Source organism: Panthera leo, chromosome A2 (genome assembly GCF_018350215.1).
Source record: "Panthera leo isolate Ple1 chromosome A2, P.leo_Ple1_pat1.1, whole genome shotgun sequence".
Lineage (NCBI taxonomy): Eukaryota > Metazoa > Chordata > Mammalia > Carnivora > Felidae > Panthera > Panthera leo.
Window position 1 is genome coordinate 100,689,968 of NC_056680.1, and position 20,826 is coordinate 100,710,793.

At 38.7% G+C, this 20,826-nt stretch overlaps 1 protein-coding gene across 24 annotated transcripts in view; it reads right to left on the reverse strand.

Moving 5' to 3' along the window:
- ICA1 (islet cell autoantigen 1) overlaps positions 1-20,826 on the reverse strand; it is a 148,724-nt gene that overhangs the window by 77,059 nt on the left and 50,839 nt on the right. Inside the window, exon 7 of one of the 24 annotated variants that reach the window (XM_042918725.1) lies at positions 7,300-7,802. The exons of the other annotated variants lie outside the window; for them this stretch is intronic. Coding sequence (XP_042774659.1) covers positions 7,797-7,802 — 6 coding nt within the window. The 3' untranslated portion in view covers positions 7,300-7,796. Of the gene's footprint in view, positions 1-7,299; positions 7,803-20,826 lie in introns of those variants that run through there. 24 annotated transcript variants of the gene reach the window in all.

The following is a 20,826-nucleotide window of genomic DNA, read 5'->3' on the forward strand; positions in this document are numbered from 1 at the left end:
TTTGTTAAATCCTAGAATATACAAAAAAAAAGTTTCAGAACTGCTAACACTCATGCTTCTACAAAAAGGAAAATAAACTACCAAGAGTGCAGTGTTTGTTCAGTTATTTACTTATTTATTTATTTAGCTTGAGAGCATACAGTCACAATACTGCATTCAAAAGCTTCTTGAGTTCACTGCCTAACCTCCTCACTCCCTGTCTTCCTCAGTAGGTTTCTAGTACTTATTTGAAACATAATTTGTTTCATTTGTTTGTTTGTATCCAACTTGAGAATCCCTAACCATCTGGGTCTTATTTAATTTACTTTGCTATTTATTCATTCATTTAAAAAAATATGTGAAATAACATAACTCCATAAGGTAGGTCTGTATGAACTGGCATGGTGAGAAGTGCCATTTCCTCCCCCATTCCCTCTCCTTTTCACCCCATTTCCACCCAGAGATATCCTGTAGGTAACTGATCTTACTAGTCTTTTATTTTTTAATTCCTGTGCTGTTTTTTCCTCAAATGATGGGGTAAATGTACATTTTCTCATTTCTCCCTCTTTGTTACACAGAAGGTAACATACTCTTTGCACTTGGCCTTTCTTGTTAATTGTATATATATCCAGGAAACCATACCACAGAGGTCTCCTCATTCTCTTTCACATACTACTCCATTGGGTACTACGGGGTAATTTAGTCAACAACTTCCTCTGAATGGGAATGTTTCCAATATTTTGCAATTATAAACCATGCAGTGCTCCACTAGATCATCTTATGTGTATGTATTTGTATATATATGGAAAGATATCTTCAAGGTAATTCCAGAAGTGGGATTGCTAGGTCAAAAGGTAAACACGTGGGTAATTTTGTTAGACATGACTAACTTCCCCTCCACTGGAGCAGTACCACTTGCATCCCTCCCAGCTATCTATGAGAGTTCTGGTTTCCTCACAGCCTTGTCTAGGGAGTGGATGTTACACTTTTAAAATCTGCTAGTGAAATAGGTGAAAAGTGTATCTTAAAGTGGTTTTAATTTAAAATTCTTTCATCATGAGTGAGGTTAAATAATTTTTTGTACGTTAAAGGCCATTTTTATACCTTTTTGTAAATGATCTGTGCATGTCTTTTCCCATAGTTCTATGATTTTTTTCTTCTTACCTTATTCTGTTAATTTGAAAAAGTTCTTCATGGGGCACCTGGGTGGCTCAGTCGGTTAAGCATCTGACTTCTGCTCAGGTCATGATCTCATGGTTTGTGAGTTCAACCCCTGCATTGGGTTCTGTGCTGAGCGCTCAGAGCCTGGAGCCTGCTTCAGATTCTGTGTCTCCTCTCTCTGTCCCTCACCCGCTCACACTCTTTCATCCTCTCTCTCAAAAATAAAACATTAAAAAAGGTTTAAAAAAGTAAAATAAAATAAAGTTCTTCATATATGAGGGACATTTTCCCTTTATCTACAACATATGTTGCAAACATTTTCTGTTTTTCAGTTATCACTGGACTTTGTTTATGCTGTTTTTCTGTATAGAAGTTTTCATTTTTATTTAATCAAATTTATCAATCATTTCTTTGATTGCATCTGGATTTTGAGACATAATTTGAAATTCTTTGTGTATACCCAAGTTAAAGAGAAACTTGCATAGTTTCATTTTTACATTTAGATCCCTAATTTATTTGAAGTTTATTCTTGTGCATGGTGTGAGATATGGAACTAATTTTATCTTTGCCAAATGGCTACTCAGTTGTCTCAGTATCATTTGTTAAGAAGTTCATTTTCGCACCAGTGATTTGAGATACTATCTTTATCATAATGCTAAAGTCCCATATGTACTTGGGTTTATTTTATTCTTATTTTCTATTCTATTCCACTGGTCTGTCTGCCCATTCATGTGCCAGCACCATACTTTTTAAAAAGAAACTTTAGTAAACATGTCTGGTAGGCTAGTTCCCCTTTGCAGCATTTCTTTTTTAGTATTTTCCTAGCTATTCTTATATGTTTATTTTTCCCATATGAAATTTACTATCAGCTTAGTATTTCCATTGGGTTGTTTTAAATTATAAACTAACTTGTGGTTAACTGACATCTTTATTATGTAAGTATTCTTATCCAAAAGTAAAGGGTAGCCTCTGTTTGGTCAAGTCTACTTTTATATCTTTCAGGGATGTTTTACAGTTCTCCTTATAAAAATTTTACATATTTCATGTTAAATTTATTCTTAGGTATTTTACCTTCTTTTTAAAAGGGTTTTTTTCTTTGTACATTCTTTTGTAGCCTTCTGCTACTTTATTCATTACTTGATTTGATTTTGCCATTGAGTCTTCAGAACTTTCTAAGTCCATGATGATATTCTCTGCATATAAAGATAGTTTCACTTCTCCGCTTTTATGCCTCTCATTGTTTCCCTTGTCGACTTGCATTGGCTAATACCTCCAGTACAATGTTAAATGGTAGTGAGATAGTGGGAAATCTTGCTTTGCTTCCAATCTTAATAGAAGAAATATTACTAGTGTTTCCCCACTAAGCTGGCTTTAAGACTAAGGCATATTTATATTTGATCACATATCTATTCAGAAAATATTAATCAATTCCTTTTCTTTAAATAACTATCAGAAATGAATTCTGAAAACAAAGAAATGAATGTTCAATATGTAAAAGGTTTTTGGAATCTATGAAGATAATCATATGATTTTCTTCCTCAGATTAATATGGTATATTAAATTCCTGGATTTCCTCACCTAAAACCATTTCTTGCATTCCTGGAATAAATCCTATCTGGTCATAGTGTATTATTTTCTTCATGTAGGATCACAATCTATTCTCTAATATTCTACTTAGAAAATCTGCATTAATATTCGTAAGTGATACTGGTCTATAACTTTTTGTACTGTTTTCATCAGGTTTAGGTATGGATATATAGTTGCCTAATAAAAAAAATTCAGGAATTTTCCTCCATTCATAATTCTGGTGAATAACTTCTATAGCACTGGGACTTATTTGGTCTTGGACGGTGTGGCACTATTTCCCTGCAAAACATTATGGGTCTGGTGCTTTTCTTATGAGGTAGTTCCTTGATAACTTTCTCTATTTCTTCTAAAGAATTTTTCTGTATATGCTTTCCAAATGGGATGAATTTTGATAAACTATTTCCCTATGAAATTATTTCATTTAGGTTTTCAAATTTGCAAAGAACTACATTTAGGTTCTTATGATATTTCCAAATTCTTCTGATTCAATAGTTATTTCCCTTTGTTATTTTTTTTGAATTTATTTATTTTTGAGGGAGAGAGAGAGAGACAGAGCATAAGCGGGGTAGGAGCAGAGAGATAGAGGGAGACACAGAATCCCACATAGGCTTCAGGCTCTGAGCTGTCAGCACAGAGCCCAATGCAGCATTCAAACCCACAAACCATAAGATCACGACTGAGCTGAAGTCAGATACTTAACGAACTGAGCCACCCAGACACCGTTCCCCCTTTGTTATTTCTTGTTTGTGTACTTTCTCCCTTTTCCCCTTGAGTTAGCTAATGGTGTATTTAAATAATTTATTCATTAGACTTACTTTTTCTTCTGTTTTATGCCTCAATTTATATGTTATTTTTATCATTTCTTTCCTTTTGCTTTATTCTGGTTTATTTCTTATTCTTTTTCTAGATTTTTAAGTTGAGACTTTAATTCATTTATTGTCATCTGTAATTTTTATTAAGTGTTTAAGGCTTTCAATATTCCTTTGATCATTGCTTTATACATACCCCAGATTCTGGTGTGTGGCATTTTTCATTATGATTTTTAGAAATTCTCTAATTTCAATTTATGTAGGATCTTTCTTTAGTCAATCTTTCAGATGCACTTAAGAAGAAGGTATATTTCTTATTATCTGGCTATAAAGATGATATATACCCTTATTGATTACGCTATCTAGATTGTCTAGATCTTCAATATCTTTTTTTTTTTTTTTTGGTCTATTTGTCTTATACTGAGAGTGGTACATTAAATTCTTCTATTAGGAGGTGTTTCTTCCGGTGTCTCCCTTGTATCTCTTGTACTTTTTGCTTTATAAAAGTTGCTGCGTTATATAATTTAGTACATAGATATTCATAAATATTATCCCTTCATTGTAAATTGTGGCTTTTAGCACTAAAAGGTATTTTTTTTATATTTAATGCTTTTAAAATCCTATATCTCTGATATCAATATTGCTACATCTGATTTTTGTTATTTCCATTTGCTTGTTATATCTTTGCTTATTCCTTTTTTTTTTTTTTTTTTTTAGCCTTTCTTAATTTTATTTTGGATACAGCCTATTTGGTCGAATCTTGCTTAGTGAGTTCAGCTGAAAATTTCTCTTTTTAATAAGTGAGTTAAGCCCACCAACATTTATGGGCTTAAGACTGACATGAAAAGACTGACATGTTTGGGTCTCAACTCTGTCATATTTTGGCTTATAATCAATAGGAGAATTACATTTTATTTTATGTTTTATTTTTCTATTGTGTATTAGTTCTTTAACTTGATTTGATTTTTTAGCTTAGTGAAAGTACTCTATATTATACTCTAATGGTGTATCTATGATATTATACTTTTGTTAAAACCTATATAATCAATAACACAAAGAGTGAATCTTAATTTACTACAGACTTTGCTTGACAACGCATTCATGCTGACTCATTAATTATGTACCACACTGATATGGTATATTGATCGTGGGAAAGACTATGTGTGTGGTAGAGGGAGGAGGTATGTGGGAATTCTCTGTACTTTTGGGTTAATTTTACTATGAACCTATATCATGGGCATTAAAAAAATGTACCTGTGGGGTGAATAAAACAGAGATGATAAAGATGAAAGAAGAATGATACAAACTATGTTTCAGATTCTTTAAAAAATTATGTCTACCATTTTCCAACCACAGTAAAAAAGAAGGAAGAGGAAGAGGAGGAGGAAAAGGAGGAAGAGGAAGAGGGGAAAAAATGGAGTCTTCCTATTCAGACTGAGCATGAACCAACCTTATGGAGATTTGTAACTTTAGATAAGCTGTCAGTTCACTAGCTGACTAACTGGCATTTGCACTGAAAAGCTGGAAAGCTGTGTCCACCTGGGGGGTGGTGGCAAGTAAATTCCAATCCAGTCTTTTGCTATACTAGGCTCTGGGAAACATTCCTTTATAGTCTACACAAGTATTTCAATATGGTTTTAAGTTGTGCTGAACAATGGATTATCAATTGTGTTCTCCACCAGGTGTTGGCAAAGCATAAACTCAAATAATAAAGGCATCTGCACCACTGTCCAGGCTTCTTGAGCACAGCTGGTCCCTACCTTACCAGCCCAGAAACAAGAAGCTGTAGTCTTTAAGGAACTGATATGTGGAGTGCAGCTCACAATGCTGCCTCTCTCATTTCTTTCCCTTTTGGCTTTTAGTTAATAAAATCAATTAACATTATACTAGAAAGAAAGCATCACTTTGTCTCATGCTGGGGGAGAAGCCCCTTAGTTTAACAGATACGTTATTAAACATTTTGTGGAAAATGTTATGAAAGAAAACTAATTGTTCTTGCCCCTACTTGATAAAGTTTCATCTTAGACAATGCACTAATGAGTCAATTAAACCCAGCTTTTCAATAATGCCACACTTCCTTTTAGAAGTTTTCCCTTTTGGTTGCTTGTTTGAAATGCAAACTCAACAAATACATTTACAATCCTCCCCCTCCCCCCACTGGCCTTCCGCAATAGAGTACTGTTCCCTGTTATATTCGTAAAGTTATTCTGAATTAATACATCAATATTTTCATATCAAATTTTATATTACCATGAATCTCTTTGGAGCTATTAATCCATATGTGTGAACAGGCAATTATGGTGCAATACAGTGATAACAATAGATGCAAATTCAACAAATATACATAGCAACAAATCAAGAGCCTGAAGGCACATTAGCTGACATAAACTACCTCTATCTTTGAGGCGTGGATGCACCTTGAAGAATGAATAGTTAGAAAGTAAAGAGATTTCTGTAAAAATCATGCTAATTAATTTCAATAACACTACACTTCAAATTTATAAAACATTTGTGGATCAGTTTTTTTTTTCCTTCTTAAACTACCAAATTGCCTATAGTCTATTTAAGGGACTGTTGGGGAACACACTGTTTTTTGGGAATTAAGCTAAAAACCAGCCTGTTTAGGGTTCATAGGCCTCGGGCTATGAGCACAAAGGGTAGGCAGAATTCAAAACAATGACCAAAAGGAACCACAGAATTTAAGAATAGAAGCAGAGGTGGATTTATATGAAATCAAGAAAGCTTGAGTTTCAGGGCCCCTTCTAAGACCTTGTACCTGATTTCGTATTTTTTTTTCCTAGAGAGAGATCCAAACATGTAAGCCTAGGGTTATAAAACTTGGATCTGCCCTGAATGGAAGTACAGTCCTTAGAAATCACTAAGATGGACTGTCTGATTTTTTTACAGATGAAGAAACTGAGGCCCTGAAAGGAAAACATGCTGAGGTCAAAGTGTGGATGTTTATCATTAATTAAAAGTCAGCTTTCCCTTGTATTCCCTGTAGGAAAGACGGCATTGTGCTACTTGGTTACCCTGCAATTACTGCCCTTGCCAGGCCCACAGGCTTCTTCAGAGGGGATCTGCCCCACCCACAGCCTCTGCTGAAGGAGAAACCCTAGCTTATTCCCTGAGGAGTGGCTTGGTGGTTTACCCTGTGACCCTGTCCCTCACCCCCACCTCCATTCCATCAACACAACTGATTAGACCTGGGGTTGTCACCTGACCCAAGGGAGTCATTCCATCTGGGTCAATGACCTGTGAGGTCATCTGGTATAAAGAGCTCTGCTCAAACATAAAAGACATTGATGAACTAGCCCAATCAAATTCTTTATCCTGGAAATTTGAACTGGGGAATATGGAAAGAAATAATTAGCAGTGGAGAACTAAATAAGACCCAGACTCAGAGAGTGGCTAGGAATCCATGAGTTCTGTCTGATGACAGAGAGAGATCAGCCAGTTTTCAAATCCCGAGGTGCCCTCCAGTTCTAGAGCCTTTGAGGTCTAGTTGCATTATTCTCCCTGACAGGCCTGGCATGGTAGCTCCAACATCTGCCTTATTTCCAAGTTCCTCCTTATTCCTATCCCCACTGACTACCACTCCTCAGATAGCATCCCATCCTTGTGTAAAGTGCCATATCAGCAAAAACTCAATTCCATGTTTTTGAAAGCCTTGATAGCAAAAAAAGAAAGGGAAACAACATTGAAAGTGACGTCTGATTTCATCTTTGAGGAGAAATTGCTTCTTTGTTTTCAGGAAAAGCACTTTAATAGGTCTTAGACTATACAGAAGCAAAGCCAAGAACATTGTGGAAAGGAGGCAAAAGTGAGGGAAAAGGCAGAGCCAAACAGCCCTGCATTATAAAATACATGCTAATCTTTCTAGCAGGTGAATTGTCTCTTCAAGGCTGTCTTCCTTTAGACAATAACACTTTAATCTTCTCTGTGAACCTCACCGTGGAGCAAGATGGGCCACTGGCAATCCGAGGTGAGAGACCCTCTGGGTATGAAGGAGTCATCCTCCAGAAGTAGACTCTGAAAGTACTTGGGTGATGAAACACTGATACATTAGGAGTCACACATCTGTATTATAATTCTCTTCCATTACAGGATGACAAAGGGATGGCCTGCAGAAAGTGGTTTGGCAGACTGGAGGCTGAGAGCTGACTGAAGACGCAAGTAACAGTCACAGTAGAATTGAGGAACACAGCATTCTTGAAAGATTCTTAAGAATGACTGAGCAGGGACTCCTGAGAATGTCCTCTATCTCTAGAAAAAGTAGGAAATGGGCTTGGAACATAATTATTTGATTGCCAAAGTGAAGCATAACCATTGTATTCTAGAAATGTATGGGACACCTGGGTTTCATGGATTTCCAAGAATCTCACAATGCAGTAAGTAATTATAATCATCACCTACTGTTACCTGGAGAGTTTTAGGTATGAATAAATGCATGTATATATAAGGGATTCTAAATACATTTGCTGTAAGCATCTTTGCTGTAGACATCTTTGCCACAAACATTTTTTGCTGCAATCGTGTTCACTGCATAGCTAATTGGTCATAAGCAATTTGTCGTGAAAGAGAAAAAAATAACCGTTCAACAGTTTAATTTCATTTCCCCATTGATGCAGTATTCCCATTTTTATATTATATAAATCTTAGTCCTCACAATGGTCTGTACAGTAGAGCAGAGTTTTGAACCCACATTTCCCATAAACTTTGGAATGTCTATCACTGGATATTTGACAAGATGCCAAGAACAGCAGAGTAAAAGGCTTTCACAATGCAATACAAAGCTCAATTACATATACACATCCTAGTATTTGGAAACTGATACTTCTCCAAACAAAGGAAGAAATTTTAGCAAAAAAAAAAAGAAAAAGTGAGATGCTAAATGAGGAGGCAAATCAACAAGCACAAAAAAGAAGAAAGTATAATACTATGAATACTATGAATGACTTTGAAGACAAGTGCTCAGGGACAATCCACAAGATAAAATCAGACATTTGTGCAGGGTTGCCATGCATCTACAGCAAATATTCTGAATATGTTCAAATATGGTGTTTCATGATGAAATCTTTTTAATTTTGTTATTCATTTTTCATGTTTCATTATGTCCTTTTTACTAATGTATATAAAGATTATTGCTTGTGGCAAAGATACCTATAACAAAGATGCTTATAGCAAAAATACCTAGGAACCCTTTCTATATACGTTTTCATTATGTCCCTCTTTTATTTTTCATGATTTCTCTTTTATGACAAAACTGCCTTGTGACCAGTTAGTTATGTAGTGAAAATACTTGTGGGGGCACCTGGGTGGCTCAGTCAGTTGAGCTCAGTCAGTTGAGCATCTGACTTCAGCTCAGGACAGGACCTCGCAGATCGTGGGTTCGAGCCCTCTCTCTCTGTCCCTCCCCTACTTGTGCTTGGTCTCTCTCTCTCTCTCAAAAAAAAAAATAAACAATAAAAAAAATTTTTTTTTATTGTTTATTTTGTTAATGTTTATTTATCTTTGAGAGGGAGACAGAGACAGAGACAGCATGAGCCTGGGAGGGGCAGAGAGAGAGGGAGACACAGAATCCGAAGCAGGCTCCAGTCTCTGAGCTGTTAGCACAGAGCCCGACACTGGGCTCAAAGCCATGAACCAGGAGTTCATGACTTGAGCTGAAGTCAGACGCTTAACCAACTGAGCCACTCAGGTGCCCCCCCCCCAAATTTTTTAATAAAAAAAAAGAAAATATTTGTTACAAAAATGCTTGTAGCAAAGATGATGTCTATGGCAAAGATGCCTTTAGCAAACATACCAGACATATATAACAATTAAGTACATGCATCAATGTTTTTTATTATTGTTTTAAACAAGATCAGACACTGATTCAAAAAGAACTAAATAATTAAGAAAGTTGGCTAATTTCAATGGGTCTACGAAGTTCTTTCCAGTTTCCTGGTCATTCTCAGCATGTTGCCCCTAACATTAACTGGTACACTTCGTGGTCCCAAGAAGGCTGAGGCACTTCCAAGGGTCACATCCAGACATGATAATAATACAGATAAATACAGAAGTGATCTTTTTCTGAGTATCTTTCTTAGGAGCAAGGACACTTTTCCCATAAGGCTCGCAGCAACCTAATCAACTTCCTCTCACCTTTCACAAGCCAGAATTGGGTTACCTATATATATTCTAAAACTAGTTACAGAGGATGGAATTTTCAAGACCATCTAAGACAGCCTCCAATGTGTTCTCCAACTTGTACACAGATCAGAATCACCTGGAGGATCTTATTAAAATACAGGTTGCTGAACCCCACTGCCCAGATTTCTGATTCAATAGGTGTAAGGTAGGTTTCAAGAATCTGCATTTCTAACAAGTTCCTAGGTCATGCTAACGCAGTTGGTTGGGGAGCACACCTGGAGAACTACTATCTTAGAGTAAGTAGGGGTAGTTAGGCAATTCACCAAAAATGTCTGCTGTAAGATACAGCTTTATCAGAAGAGTACTGCATATATTCCGGAATAACATTTCTATGAATCTTCTTTTTGAAAATTAAAGTTTCTGTAAGTTGTGCATGTGACAAACAATACTGATTGTGGTGTACCACAAGCCAAAATATGGAAGTAGAATACAAGCTAATGGCCTAGGGCAGAAAATGTGGTTTGAGTAAATGTCACCCATTGTCACAAACATCCACCCATCCTGCCCTACACACTGTGCTACTCCACACCCCTTCTCTTGCATACTTCTACTGTTTCAAGGATGTGGCAGTATCAACCAACTACCTGCTGAAGTGGTGTTGACCTCAGGCCATCTCTTGGCAGAGGAGACAATATGAGTGTAAGAAACAGCTCATTGTTTGGAGGAAACTAAGCCAAGCAGCTTGATGCTTTTGCAGCATAAAATATGGGGCTGGAAGTGGTGTAAGGCAAGGCCCTCGATTTGGACAAGAACAAAACCACAGAGGGCTTTGTGGGATGCTGAGGAGCTTGAACTCAGTCCTGTGGCCTCAGCAGCCACTGAACAGAGAGGTGATGTGGTTAGATTTTGGTTTCATTTAGATCACACTGGTTGTGTGGAAGGCAGACTTGAAGCAGGGAGGCATAGTGGAGACTGGTAGTCCAGACCGGTATCAGTCACAAGATCTGAAGGAGAGCTGAGACAGTAGGCTTACAGAAGACACAGATCTGGAAAATATTTAGAAGATCAAAATCTACAAATCTGGTCATCTGTTAGATACAGAAGGTACAAGAAAGTACGGTATCCAGATATTTCTTAGACTTTAAGCCTCCGTGAGAATAAAGAAGTGAATTATTATGGGCGTGGTGGTAAAGGGTGGTGATACAGGGGCACAGGGAGATGGTTTAAAGTGCTGGTCCCTCTCTACATGAAAGTTGGGCATATTTGGGTGGGTTTGAGGGAGAGGACTATACTAGAGATAAATATTTTGGAATCAACTGTAGTTAAATCAGGAGCATGAACAGATTACTCAGGAAAAGCATGAAAGTTAAGAAGACTATTTAGCTAAGGATGTGACCCTGGGAAAGTCCAACATTCACATGGCCTGCAAAGGAGCAGGTGGCAATGAAAGATAGCAAAGTTCTGAGGAAGACTAGGGTATAGAATATCAGAGTCAAGGTCACAGAGTTTGAAGCAGGAAGGAGTGGTTAACATTGTAAAACTGTAGAGAGGAAGTTCTTTAAAGTCTGAAAAAAATTTGACAGGATTTGGATTTTGGGAAGGCACAAACATTCCAGGAGAGTATCTGGGCTGAATTATAAGACTAGGTAAGTGGAGATTTTTTTTTTTTTAAACAGTTTTGATGAGAAGGGCATGGAAAGAAAGCAGGGAGTACTCTTTGAAGTAGGGGGCATGGTCATGGGCTCAAGGTGAGGGTGAAGGATTAAGTTGAGGCGGGTTATGAAGGTTTGGGATAGGCAGGAGAGGTAACTATCCTTTAGATGTTCTCAGAGAATTGCCCCTGTCTGTACCTGAGGTTCTTTCGTTTTCTAGAGCTTTTGCAATCACCGATTCAGTGGCACATAATGTGTGTGCCAATGGATGTCAGGAAGATACCTTTGAAAAATGTTTAAAGGAGCTGATAGGTATATGCGGCCGAGTGTATTTTGCACAAATGGCGACAGCAATATTTTCAGTCCTAAATGGGAGAGACTTTGTAACTAACTGCCTTAATGAACGGAATGAGGAAATGATGCTATGTGACTCCAAGACAGAAGGCAATACAGCTTCCAACTTGCTCTTGATGTGGGGTTGCTACCACGCTGTCAGGAAGCCCCAACTGCCCACATGTCTAGTGGTTGATGCTGGCTGCTGGCTAGGTTCCAAGGGCAAGCATCCCGAGAAAAAGAGCCAGTTTGAAGCTGTATTGTCCTTTGCCTTGGAAGTCACAAGGGGTCATTTCTGTGCCCTGTCTGAATTCCTGACCCACAGAACCTGTGAACATGATAAATGGCTGTTTCATTCTACTAAGTTTTGGAGTAATTTACTCAGCCATAGTAACTGAAACAGCATCCAAATATCCATTCAAGTGAGCATGAATATTAGGGAGAAACAAGATATTCCTGTATCCCAGACATAGTCCAATATGGAGGTTATTGTTCTGATCCCTCTCGAATTCAAGATAATAATTTCACACACTTCCTAAATTTGAACTTAAATGTACCCTAAATGTCTATGCCTAAGCCATTACTTTATCTCTAAGCTGGGATAAAGGGTTTTGTTTTGTTTGTTTTTGCTATTTCTGTATTCATAGTAATTAGTATTTTATCACATCTAAATAGCTTTCCAGTGTGCTAGCCTACTTTCAAAAATAATTTATTGAGTCTCTATACTACCTTTTCCTATCCTTGGGCATTAACTTAGACATACCCACACAGAGGGTTTATTTTTAAAGCAAGCCTTACCTCTGTAAAAAATAACAGAGCTGAAATATTTTTCAGATCATTAAAGAGAAAAAATAATTAAAATCCTCTCAGTAATTTCCAAGAAATAGCCAAGCAACATCTGAGAAAACACATGTACATAAAACTGTATTTTACAACACTGACCATGATTTCTATTTAATTTCTATTTTCATATTCTGGAGCTCAAATGCAGAAAATTGAGATAATCACGTTTTTCAGTCTTAGGGACATTATTTCTTTTCTAGTTTAGACTGAGTACATTGAAATTAAAGGAAAAAAATACAAGATACTTTTTTTGCACTACTGAGTAAATACTGAGAAAGCTTATCAGCATACTTTCTCCTCCCTTACACCAACCTTGACTTCACCAGAAACTCCCTACCTCCAAAATCGCCAATTAAATTTCATACTCTTTGATTACAGCTTCCTATCCTTGGGACTCACTTTCTCAGAAATCCCCAGTATAATAGCCAAGGTTTCATTCTCACTGATAGTTCAGACCCACTAACCTCCTTCCTCATTTTCCTCCTCATCTAGCTTGTACTCTGTGGGCACCATCTCTTTAGCTGATATCATCAGCATTTCTCATGTCCACTCTCATTTCTCATGTCACATTTCTCATGTGACATTTCTCATGTCACAACTGCCTGGAAAACTCCAACAATGGATGGATCTAATCACCCACCTTCTCATGTCTGTGCCTGCAGTAACTTGTATGCTGCTGAAGAAAAGTCACCCATGGCGCAGAGTGGTATTATCCTATAAGTGTGTGAGTGCCAATACAAGTATCCCAAATGGTGCCTGTGTGGGACTTAAAATACGTCCCTTCCTCAAGACACTTCACTTCTCTGTCAGGAAGCTGGGGTGATAGCTCAGTTTTTTAAGAACAAGATACTTTACTGCCCTCTGCCAGTAACCTGTCATAATATGTATACAAACCTATGCTTATGATGTGAATAGCGCCCCTCTTGGGCATGACAACTTTGTACAATGCACAACCTACAGAGCTATACATGATGGCCCTGATGACTACTTTCAACTAGGCATTCAAGACACTGAATGTTTCTTTAGTCAAATACATCATGCTTGTCCTATCTTCTCAAACCCAACTCTTCTTTTTTCCCTTTATTCTCAGGGGATGTATATTTCTGATACTTCAAGGAGAAAACTGGAGCCATGATATGGGAACTTCCTAATTTTCCTACAATCAGATCCACTGTCTTTCCACCATTTCTTTCCCCTCTCTCCCCCTCTCTCTCTCCTCTTTCTACCAAAGACCACTCTCATTGTGTGGGCTCTGTATTCTAATCCTTCTAGTCTTCTAGGTGAGGACCCACCAACACTACAACAGCCCTTTCTCTTCATTATCTTTAACTCGGTATTCCATCTCCCTCCCATTACTCATCTGTAGTCAGACAAGCTTTAGTGTCTCCTATCAGGAAAAATCAGGCTCAATCTTCTTCCACACTCTACTTCTCATCCAATCTTCTCAAAAAGAGATGTCTCCATGTCCATATCTCCCTTTTCCTCATATCCATACATGAACACTTACTCAATAATCCTATAAAATGGATTTGGCTGATGCTATATCTGGAAACCTTTTATTCATATTGATACTTAATGTAACAGTGGGGAAATTTAGAGTTGACAGATTCTTCCTTTGAAACACTTTCTTCTTTTTTTTTCTTTTTGGTTGCCATGATACCAAATAATCTTGCTTTTTCTTTATTTCATTGGTGTCTCCCATACTTAACCCTTAAATGCTGAAATTCTAGTCCTTTTTCTCTTCGTATTCTAAACCCTCTCCTAGGGGATCTCATCATTTCTCATGCATTATCAGTCTCAGATACCAACAATTCCTAAATGTATCTCACCTAGTCCTCTTTGTGGAGCTCCAAAATGAAATACACAACCTCTCTTGAGAGTCTCTCACACTCAACTCCTACATAATGTACTCAAAGAATAAATTACTGTTCTTATGCCCGAACTTGCCTTTCATCCTGTCTTCCTTGGTTCAGTAAATGCTACCTCTTTCCACTATGCTAGATATGTAGGGCCCATCTTTGACTCTTCTTCTCTCTCCATAGGTAAGCCTTCACCAACTTCTGTCCATGCTAACCCCAAAGCAGATCTTAAATGCCCCAACTTTCCCTCACATTGATTATTGCTGCCCTTGTCCAAACCACCGTCATTAGTCACCTTAATGCTACATTAATATTTTCCTTCAATCCGTGTTTGCCCTCCACTCCCTTCCTCACCCATTTCTTAGTACACTTTCAAAAATACAGCAGAGTAACCATTTAAAAACACAAATCTGTTATTTTTCACTCCCCCCCCCCCCACATTTTTAAATAGCTTTTCAGTGTACTTAAACTTAAATTCTGAGACTATTACCTATTCTACAAAGTCCACCATGTCCTGCCTCCTGCCCTTCGCTGACTATCCTCCCACAACCTAGATCTCTTTCCTCCCAGCCCTTTTTCACCTCAGGACTTTCCTGCATGCTGTTATTTTCACACAGAGCTCACCCTTGAAACTTCTGGCTGTCACCACTGCATCCCTCAAGCTCCAAACTAAAATCAGGAACCCTACACAGAGAAGCCTGCTCTCCCTTTCCTATCTTAATGAGGTCCCAGTTATACTCCCATAGCAAACTATAATTTTCTCTCACAGATAATGTCACAATTTTTAGTTATGTCTTCCTCAGTATGAAATATTTATTGTGTGTCTATCTCCCTATTGCTTACGTGAGGGCAGAGATTGTGGCTTTTTTGCTCAGCACTGTATCCCTGGTGCTGTGCACATTGTAATGGTTCAAAACTTTTGTTAAATGAGTGAATGCTAACACCTAATGGCACGTGTAAATTGAAGTACTGCTCTTCTTCTTCTTCCATTATTGCAATGAGTCAAGTAACCATATTAATGGGAGCCTGTTAAGAATAAGGTAGCCAGCTTGTCCAGTTTATATAAAATAGCACCTAGTAATGGGATAGTCAGATACCCAGGAAATGCCCTGAATGCTACATGTTCGTATTTACACATTTATATCTATCACTTACATTAAGCTATGATTTCTTTTCTTTAAATTGCTGTCTCCTTTTAAGCTGTGTGCCCTCAAGGTTGCCTAGCACCACGTGTGCTCAATGGGAGGAAACGCACACATGCTTGGAGAATGAGTTACATCAAGTTGAGGATGGAAACTTCCAAAGCACCAGAAGCAAGCACAGAGAAACCCCAGGATTGTTTTCGAACAATGAAGAAAATGCAGAAAACTGGCCAAATGCCGTGGGATACAGAGGTGCTGACTGGTGGGGAGAGCTGCTGAATTCAAGTATCCACTACTGATGTAGCTCACCGCTTCCAACTGTGGTTTAATCATGTAAAGACAGGCAGGAAAAATGCTGGAAGCAGATACATTGCTGGTTATGAACATGCCTGTGTGTTCTCATACTCCTGTGCTTGCATGCTCTCACTCTCGCTCTCTCTCTCTCATACACACACTTCTCCAAAACCTGGTAGTGCCTCTAGGAGGTAGTCACCATAATGCTGTTTTTCCTTGTTCTTGACCCCCAAAATAAACAGCCTGGGGCACCTGGGTGGCTCAGTCGGTTAAGCGTCTGACTTCAGCTCAGGTCATGATCTCACGGTTTGTGAGTTCAAGCCCCGCGTTGGGCTCTGTGCTGACAGCTCAAAGCCTGGAGCCTGCTTCAGATTCTGTGTGTCCCTCTCTCTCTCTGCCACTCCCCTGCTTCTGTGCTCTCTCTCTCTCTCTTTCTCTCTCTCAAAACTAAATAAACATCAAAAAAAATTTTTTAATAAAAAATAAACAGATCCTTAGTATCTACGAGTAACTTCAAGCTTATTTCCTACTATTTCCCAGGCAGAAAGCTTGGCTGGTCAAGTCAGTCTCATGACCAGCTCTCTACCAAGTCATGCTCTGGCTGAAAGGAGCACTAGATCTGGAGTCCACCAGGCAAGAGTCTCTGTGCCAGTTCTAGCAGGCTCTCCAGCACAACCACGTGTAAATCAAACTCTGGGAGCCTCTACCTTCCTCCTTATGACGTCTCTCTCATGGCACATGAGATATGACTTATAAAATGAAGGGTGAAAAAAATGGAACACTCTGAGTGTGAGTAGTTATTATTAGAGATTGTTCCCTCCTATGGCTTATGAATTTTAATTTGGATAGAAATATATTCAGTCTAGAATAAAGTGGTAAGTTCACCCAATTTAGATGGGACTTCATGTACCCTTACGCAGTTCTGAAGGGACAGGAATCTAAGGAATGCCATACAGGGACCATAGTACTCATCTGAATACCAAGCAACCCAGCAGATTTTCTCTTAAAAGTGTATGTCTTATCTCCCCACCTAAACTGTAAAACTGAGGAGGGGATGATTTTATATCTCTGTTCTATTTTCCATAGCATCCAATTCAACAGGCACATTCAATAATTGCTCACTGAAGCAACGGAAGGAAGATCAAAGAATGAAAAGTAAGCCTAGAGTTTCTGTTGACAGTAGATTATCTTTGAAGTGAGTGTTCTTTTTGCAAATGTAACTTTTTGCTCCACAATCAAAGCAAAATGGTAAAAATCCACAAATATTGCCACAGAGAAGGCAAACATCTAGGAACTCACATGTCTTTTTAAAAATCTGATTTTTTTCTTGATCAACATTCCCATCAATTTTTTAGCTACTGTTCATCACAGAAGGGTCAGTCTGCTTCTCTGGGGGCCTCTTTCTAGGAGACTCAGGGGAACCAGAATCCTGACCAGTGTTTCAAGGAAAAACTCTGCCTTTACAGAAGGCACAACATTAGATGTTAAAGGATAAGGCAGACCTTGCTGATTCGTTTCAAAGGAAGATAATGAGGAACAGCAAGGTTGTAAAGTGCTTTTGAAAAAAAAAGAATTATTCTCCCAGTGACAAGGGATTCTCAATTAATGCACAAACAGGCATATAAAAATGCTTGAGAGAACAAATGAAAAAGGAACAATATTTTTTACTGAAGCAGTGGGAGAAAATAAATAAATAAAGAGTACCGAAGGGAGTCACAAAGCAGATCTCATTTAAGGTCCTTGTATTGGGCTTCTATCTGGAGGAAGCATGCACATTTCATTACTAAGATAGAAACAACATAGGTAAGGTTGATAGAGTACTTAACCTCTTTGGTGTAGATGCAAAAGGCTTTCCAGACTTCTTTATGAGACGTAACTGTCATGTGGACGGATGTACACTTCTATCTGAAGAGGACCCAACAAGATCACCTATTGGCTCCTGCATCTAAAACATCCAAATTAGTCTACCTCTTACTGCTTTAAAATCTACAGAAAAAGGAAGATGTTTTTCAGCTCCCTTAGGACTCTTCCCACATTAACAGTTATTCCTTCAGGATCTCTACTGCCAAGTAGTGCTGCAACCTGGTCTGATTACAGAACTTCCAGGGAGTGTGGGCCAGCACTGGATGGACAACATGGGCAAGGTCACAGAGAACATGGAGAAGGGGGAGGTTAACAGAGAAGCAGAAGAGATCCTTGAGCAGAGATTTAGCATGACAAGACCATCAAGACCACTAGAGAAGGTTTATTTAGTATAAGAGTCTGGGTGAGGGGTTTGGGGGGAGGGAGAGGAATGTGAAAGGGGCAAGCAAAAGAGCAGAAGTGACATCTGCTAGGAGGTCTTTCATTAAAGCCCCAGGTGACGAAAATCCAAGACTAGGGTGGTTGCAACAAGAAGCAAGAGGAAGAGACCAAGGCAAGGAGCATTCTGAAGGAAGTCTCAGTGGGCTGTATATGATGGCTGACTGGATAACAAGAGTGAAGGTAAGGAATGTGTCAGGTTTTGAGTCTTGAATCTAGGAGACTGGTAGGGCCATCAACAAAGCCAAGTAAGTTGTAAAAACAAGAGGCTTATGTGAGGAGGAGACAGGACATGGAGAGAAGGCAATGTCATGTCAAGTGGATTGTGGTCTGTGAGGAGACCCACAGTCTTAGATTTCCTAGGGTGTCCTGTTATCGTAAGTGAGAAATCAGGCCTAAAGGGAGAGGTCCAGCAATCAATACCTAGAACATGGAGTGGCATCTGTGATACCGGATTAGCTCACTTAAAGAATTGTGAGGACAGTGAAAAGAGGTTAGAGGATCTGATGAAGATTTTGAGGGACACTCTGCTATTCAGCGTGAGAAAGAAAAGGCACCTGTTACTGAAATGGAAGGAAGGAGAAAGGAAATTTTCTGGAAGAAACAGAACAGTGAATAGCTGAGAAATCATTTCCTCCCTATTTTGGGACTATGGTATAGCTCACTATACTGGTATTGTCATTTATGTGTCTGCCTCTCTTCCAGCATGGTAGTAATAAACACTAAAGGCAGAATGTGGTCTACCTCACTGCCTGCTTAGGAGTTGGCAAGGAGACTGCCTCTCAAGCCTGTCTTTGCTCCAAATAGGACAGGCTGCATCCAAGTAAAGCAGTGCAGCTGATGAGGCAGGGTGGAATTTCGCTCCCCTGGATATCCCTGAGCTCTTGGGGTGTGGAGAGGAAGAAATCTAGAAGATCTCACATGACCTTTAGAAGGAAAAGGAAGGTGACTGAGGGTGCAGGTTGGTGAGCTTACCAGGGAGTGGCCCTAGGTTGGAGGCCAAATTGGAGCCTAAGGTAATCTGAGTTACCATTAGGGTGATTCATCAAGGGAAGGTGGCTGAAGCTCCTAGAACATTGCCAAAGAAGAGAAAGAGATGGCTTATCCCAGCCACAGGCTTCAGGGACAGAACATGCAAGTATAGACTGGCTATCCTGCAGCAAAGACAAGAAAGGAGCCTGGGGATTAAGGGTGGCTTCAAGGACACCATCTTCTCTGCCCACCTCTAGGACATAGCCCAATGTCCTCCAGGGAGAAGAAGTAGGATGGAATTCTGAAAGATCATCCAAAAAGAGACTACTTAAACTAGTGCCAGCAAGAAGACAAATTTTTAATAAACTCAGCATTTAAACTGAAACGAGAGAGAATATTTAACTTCCTTTAACTGAACAAGTCTAGAAGTCCCCACCATGCATGGGCAGAAAGAAAACACTTCCAGTCTAGAAAATAAGGAGGTGTGCATGTAGATGTGACCTGAGAAAATTTATAATCCCTTGCTCCCCAGCCTAGCCACATTCTGTGTGGCAATGAGAAAGTTATTTAACCTCTTTAAGCTTCAAAATCCTTGTCTGTCTGTCAAGAGGGAATCATGATAATGAGCCTATTTATGCAAAATGCTGGCACATGATAAATCTTTAATAATGTATTTACAAATTTTGTTATTTCTACTATTACATTCAACTTCAAAGTTTCATTTGTCCTATTCAAGAATGGCTGAACATTTGTCAAGAAATGCCAAGGTACTATATTCCTGACAGTCTTCCTTTATAATTTCACAGCCTCTCATGCATGGCCATAAATGTCATTCTACAACAAACGAGAATTACTGTTTTCATACCATCCCTAACTCGTTCTCAACATCTTGGTACTCGCTACAGAAAGTACCTCACAGCCAGGACATTATTTCTTATGAATAATGTTAGCCCTAACAAACCACAGAGTAAAACAATGGCAGTGTTACAGAACCTGGTGATGAAGCCTTCTCTGTCTTAGGATGATCTTGTCCCAAGAGGATGGACCAGTTCCAGGCATTAGATAAACCACATGAACCAGGAAGGATGTAGAGGGGGGAGATTTACTTGTGATGCTGCATTTTTTTAACATGCATATCAGGGCACTAACAGTGCCAGATTGCTCCTGGAAAGTTCCCTGTGTTGAACATGTATAAATGAATTCTCAGAATTGTTTGCCATGTGCCCACAAAGCAGCATGATCTTGAGGAATCAATTCTAGATATTAACTAACCTGAGGCTCCATTCTAGCTTTTTCAGTTTTCTGAGTCAGCCTGGAGAATACTGAGGGGAATTTAATGGAAATAGGAGAAAATATTTAATTAGCAAGATTAATACTAATTGTAGATGAGCAAAGTAAGCATATTTGAGTGTCTGTGGTATACAAATCTCCAGGCTCTAGGGTTTAAGAAAACATATATGGTGATTGCCAAAAAGCACAATAATGCTTAATATAGTAGAACCCCTGGGGGAATCAAGTGGTTTCATTTAACTGACTTTTCCATATAATTCAAGTTTCCTCTATTTTTTAAAAATACTTTAAAAATAAGAAATCTTCATCTATGAAACACTTGTCCTTTTGAATGTCTATCTTGTTGAAAGAGCAAAATCACCTTTTTTGATGGATCAGTCATCATTATGAGCATCAGCTATCCCACAGTGGTGCTCTGGGAAAATAAATGTCAAGATGTGGTCAAGGATTCCCCAGCAAGAGAATCACC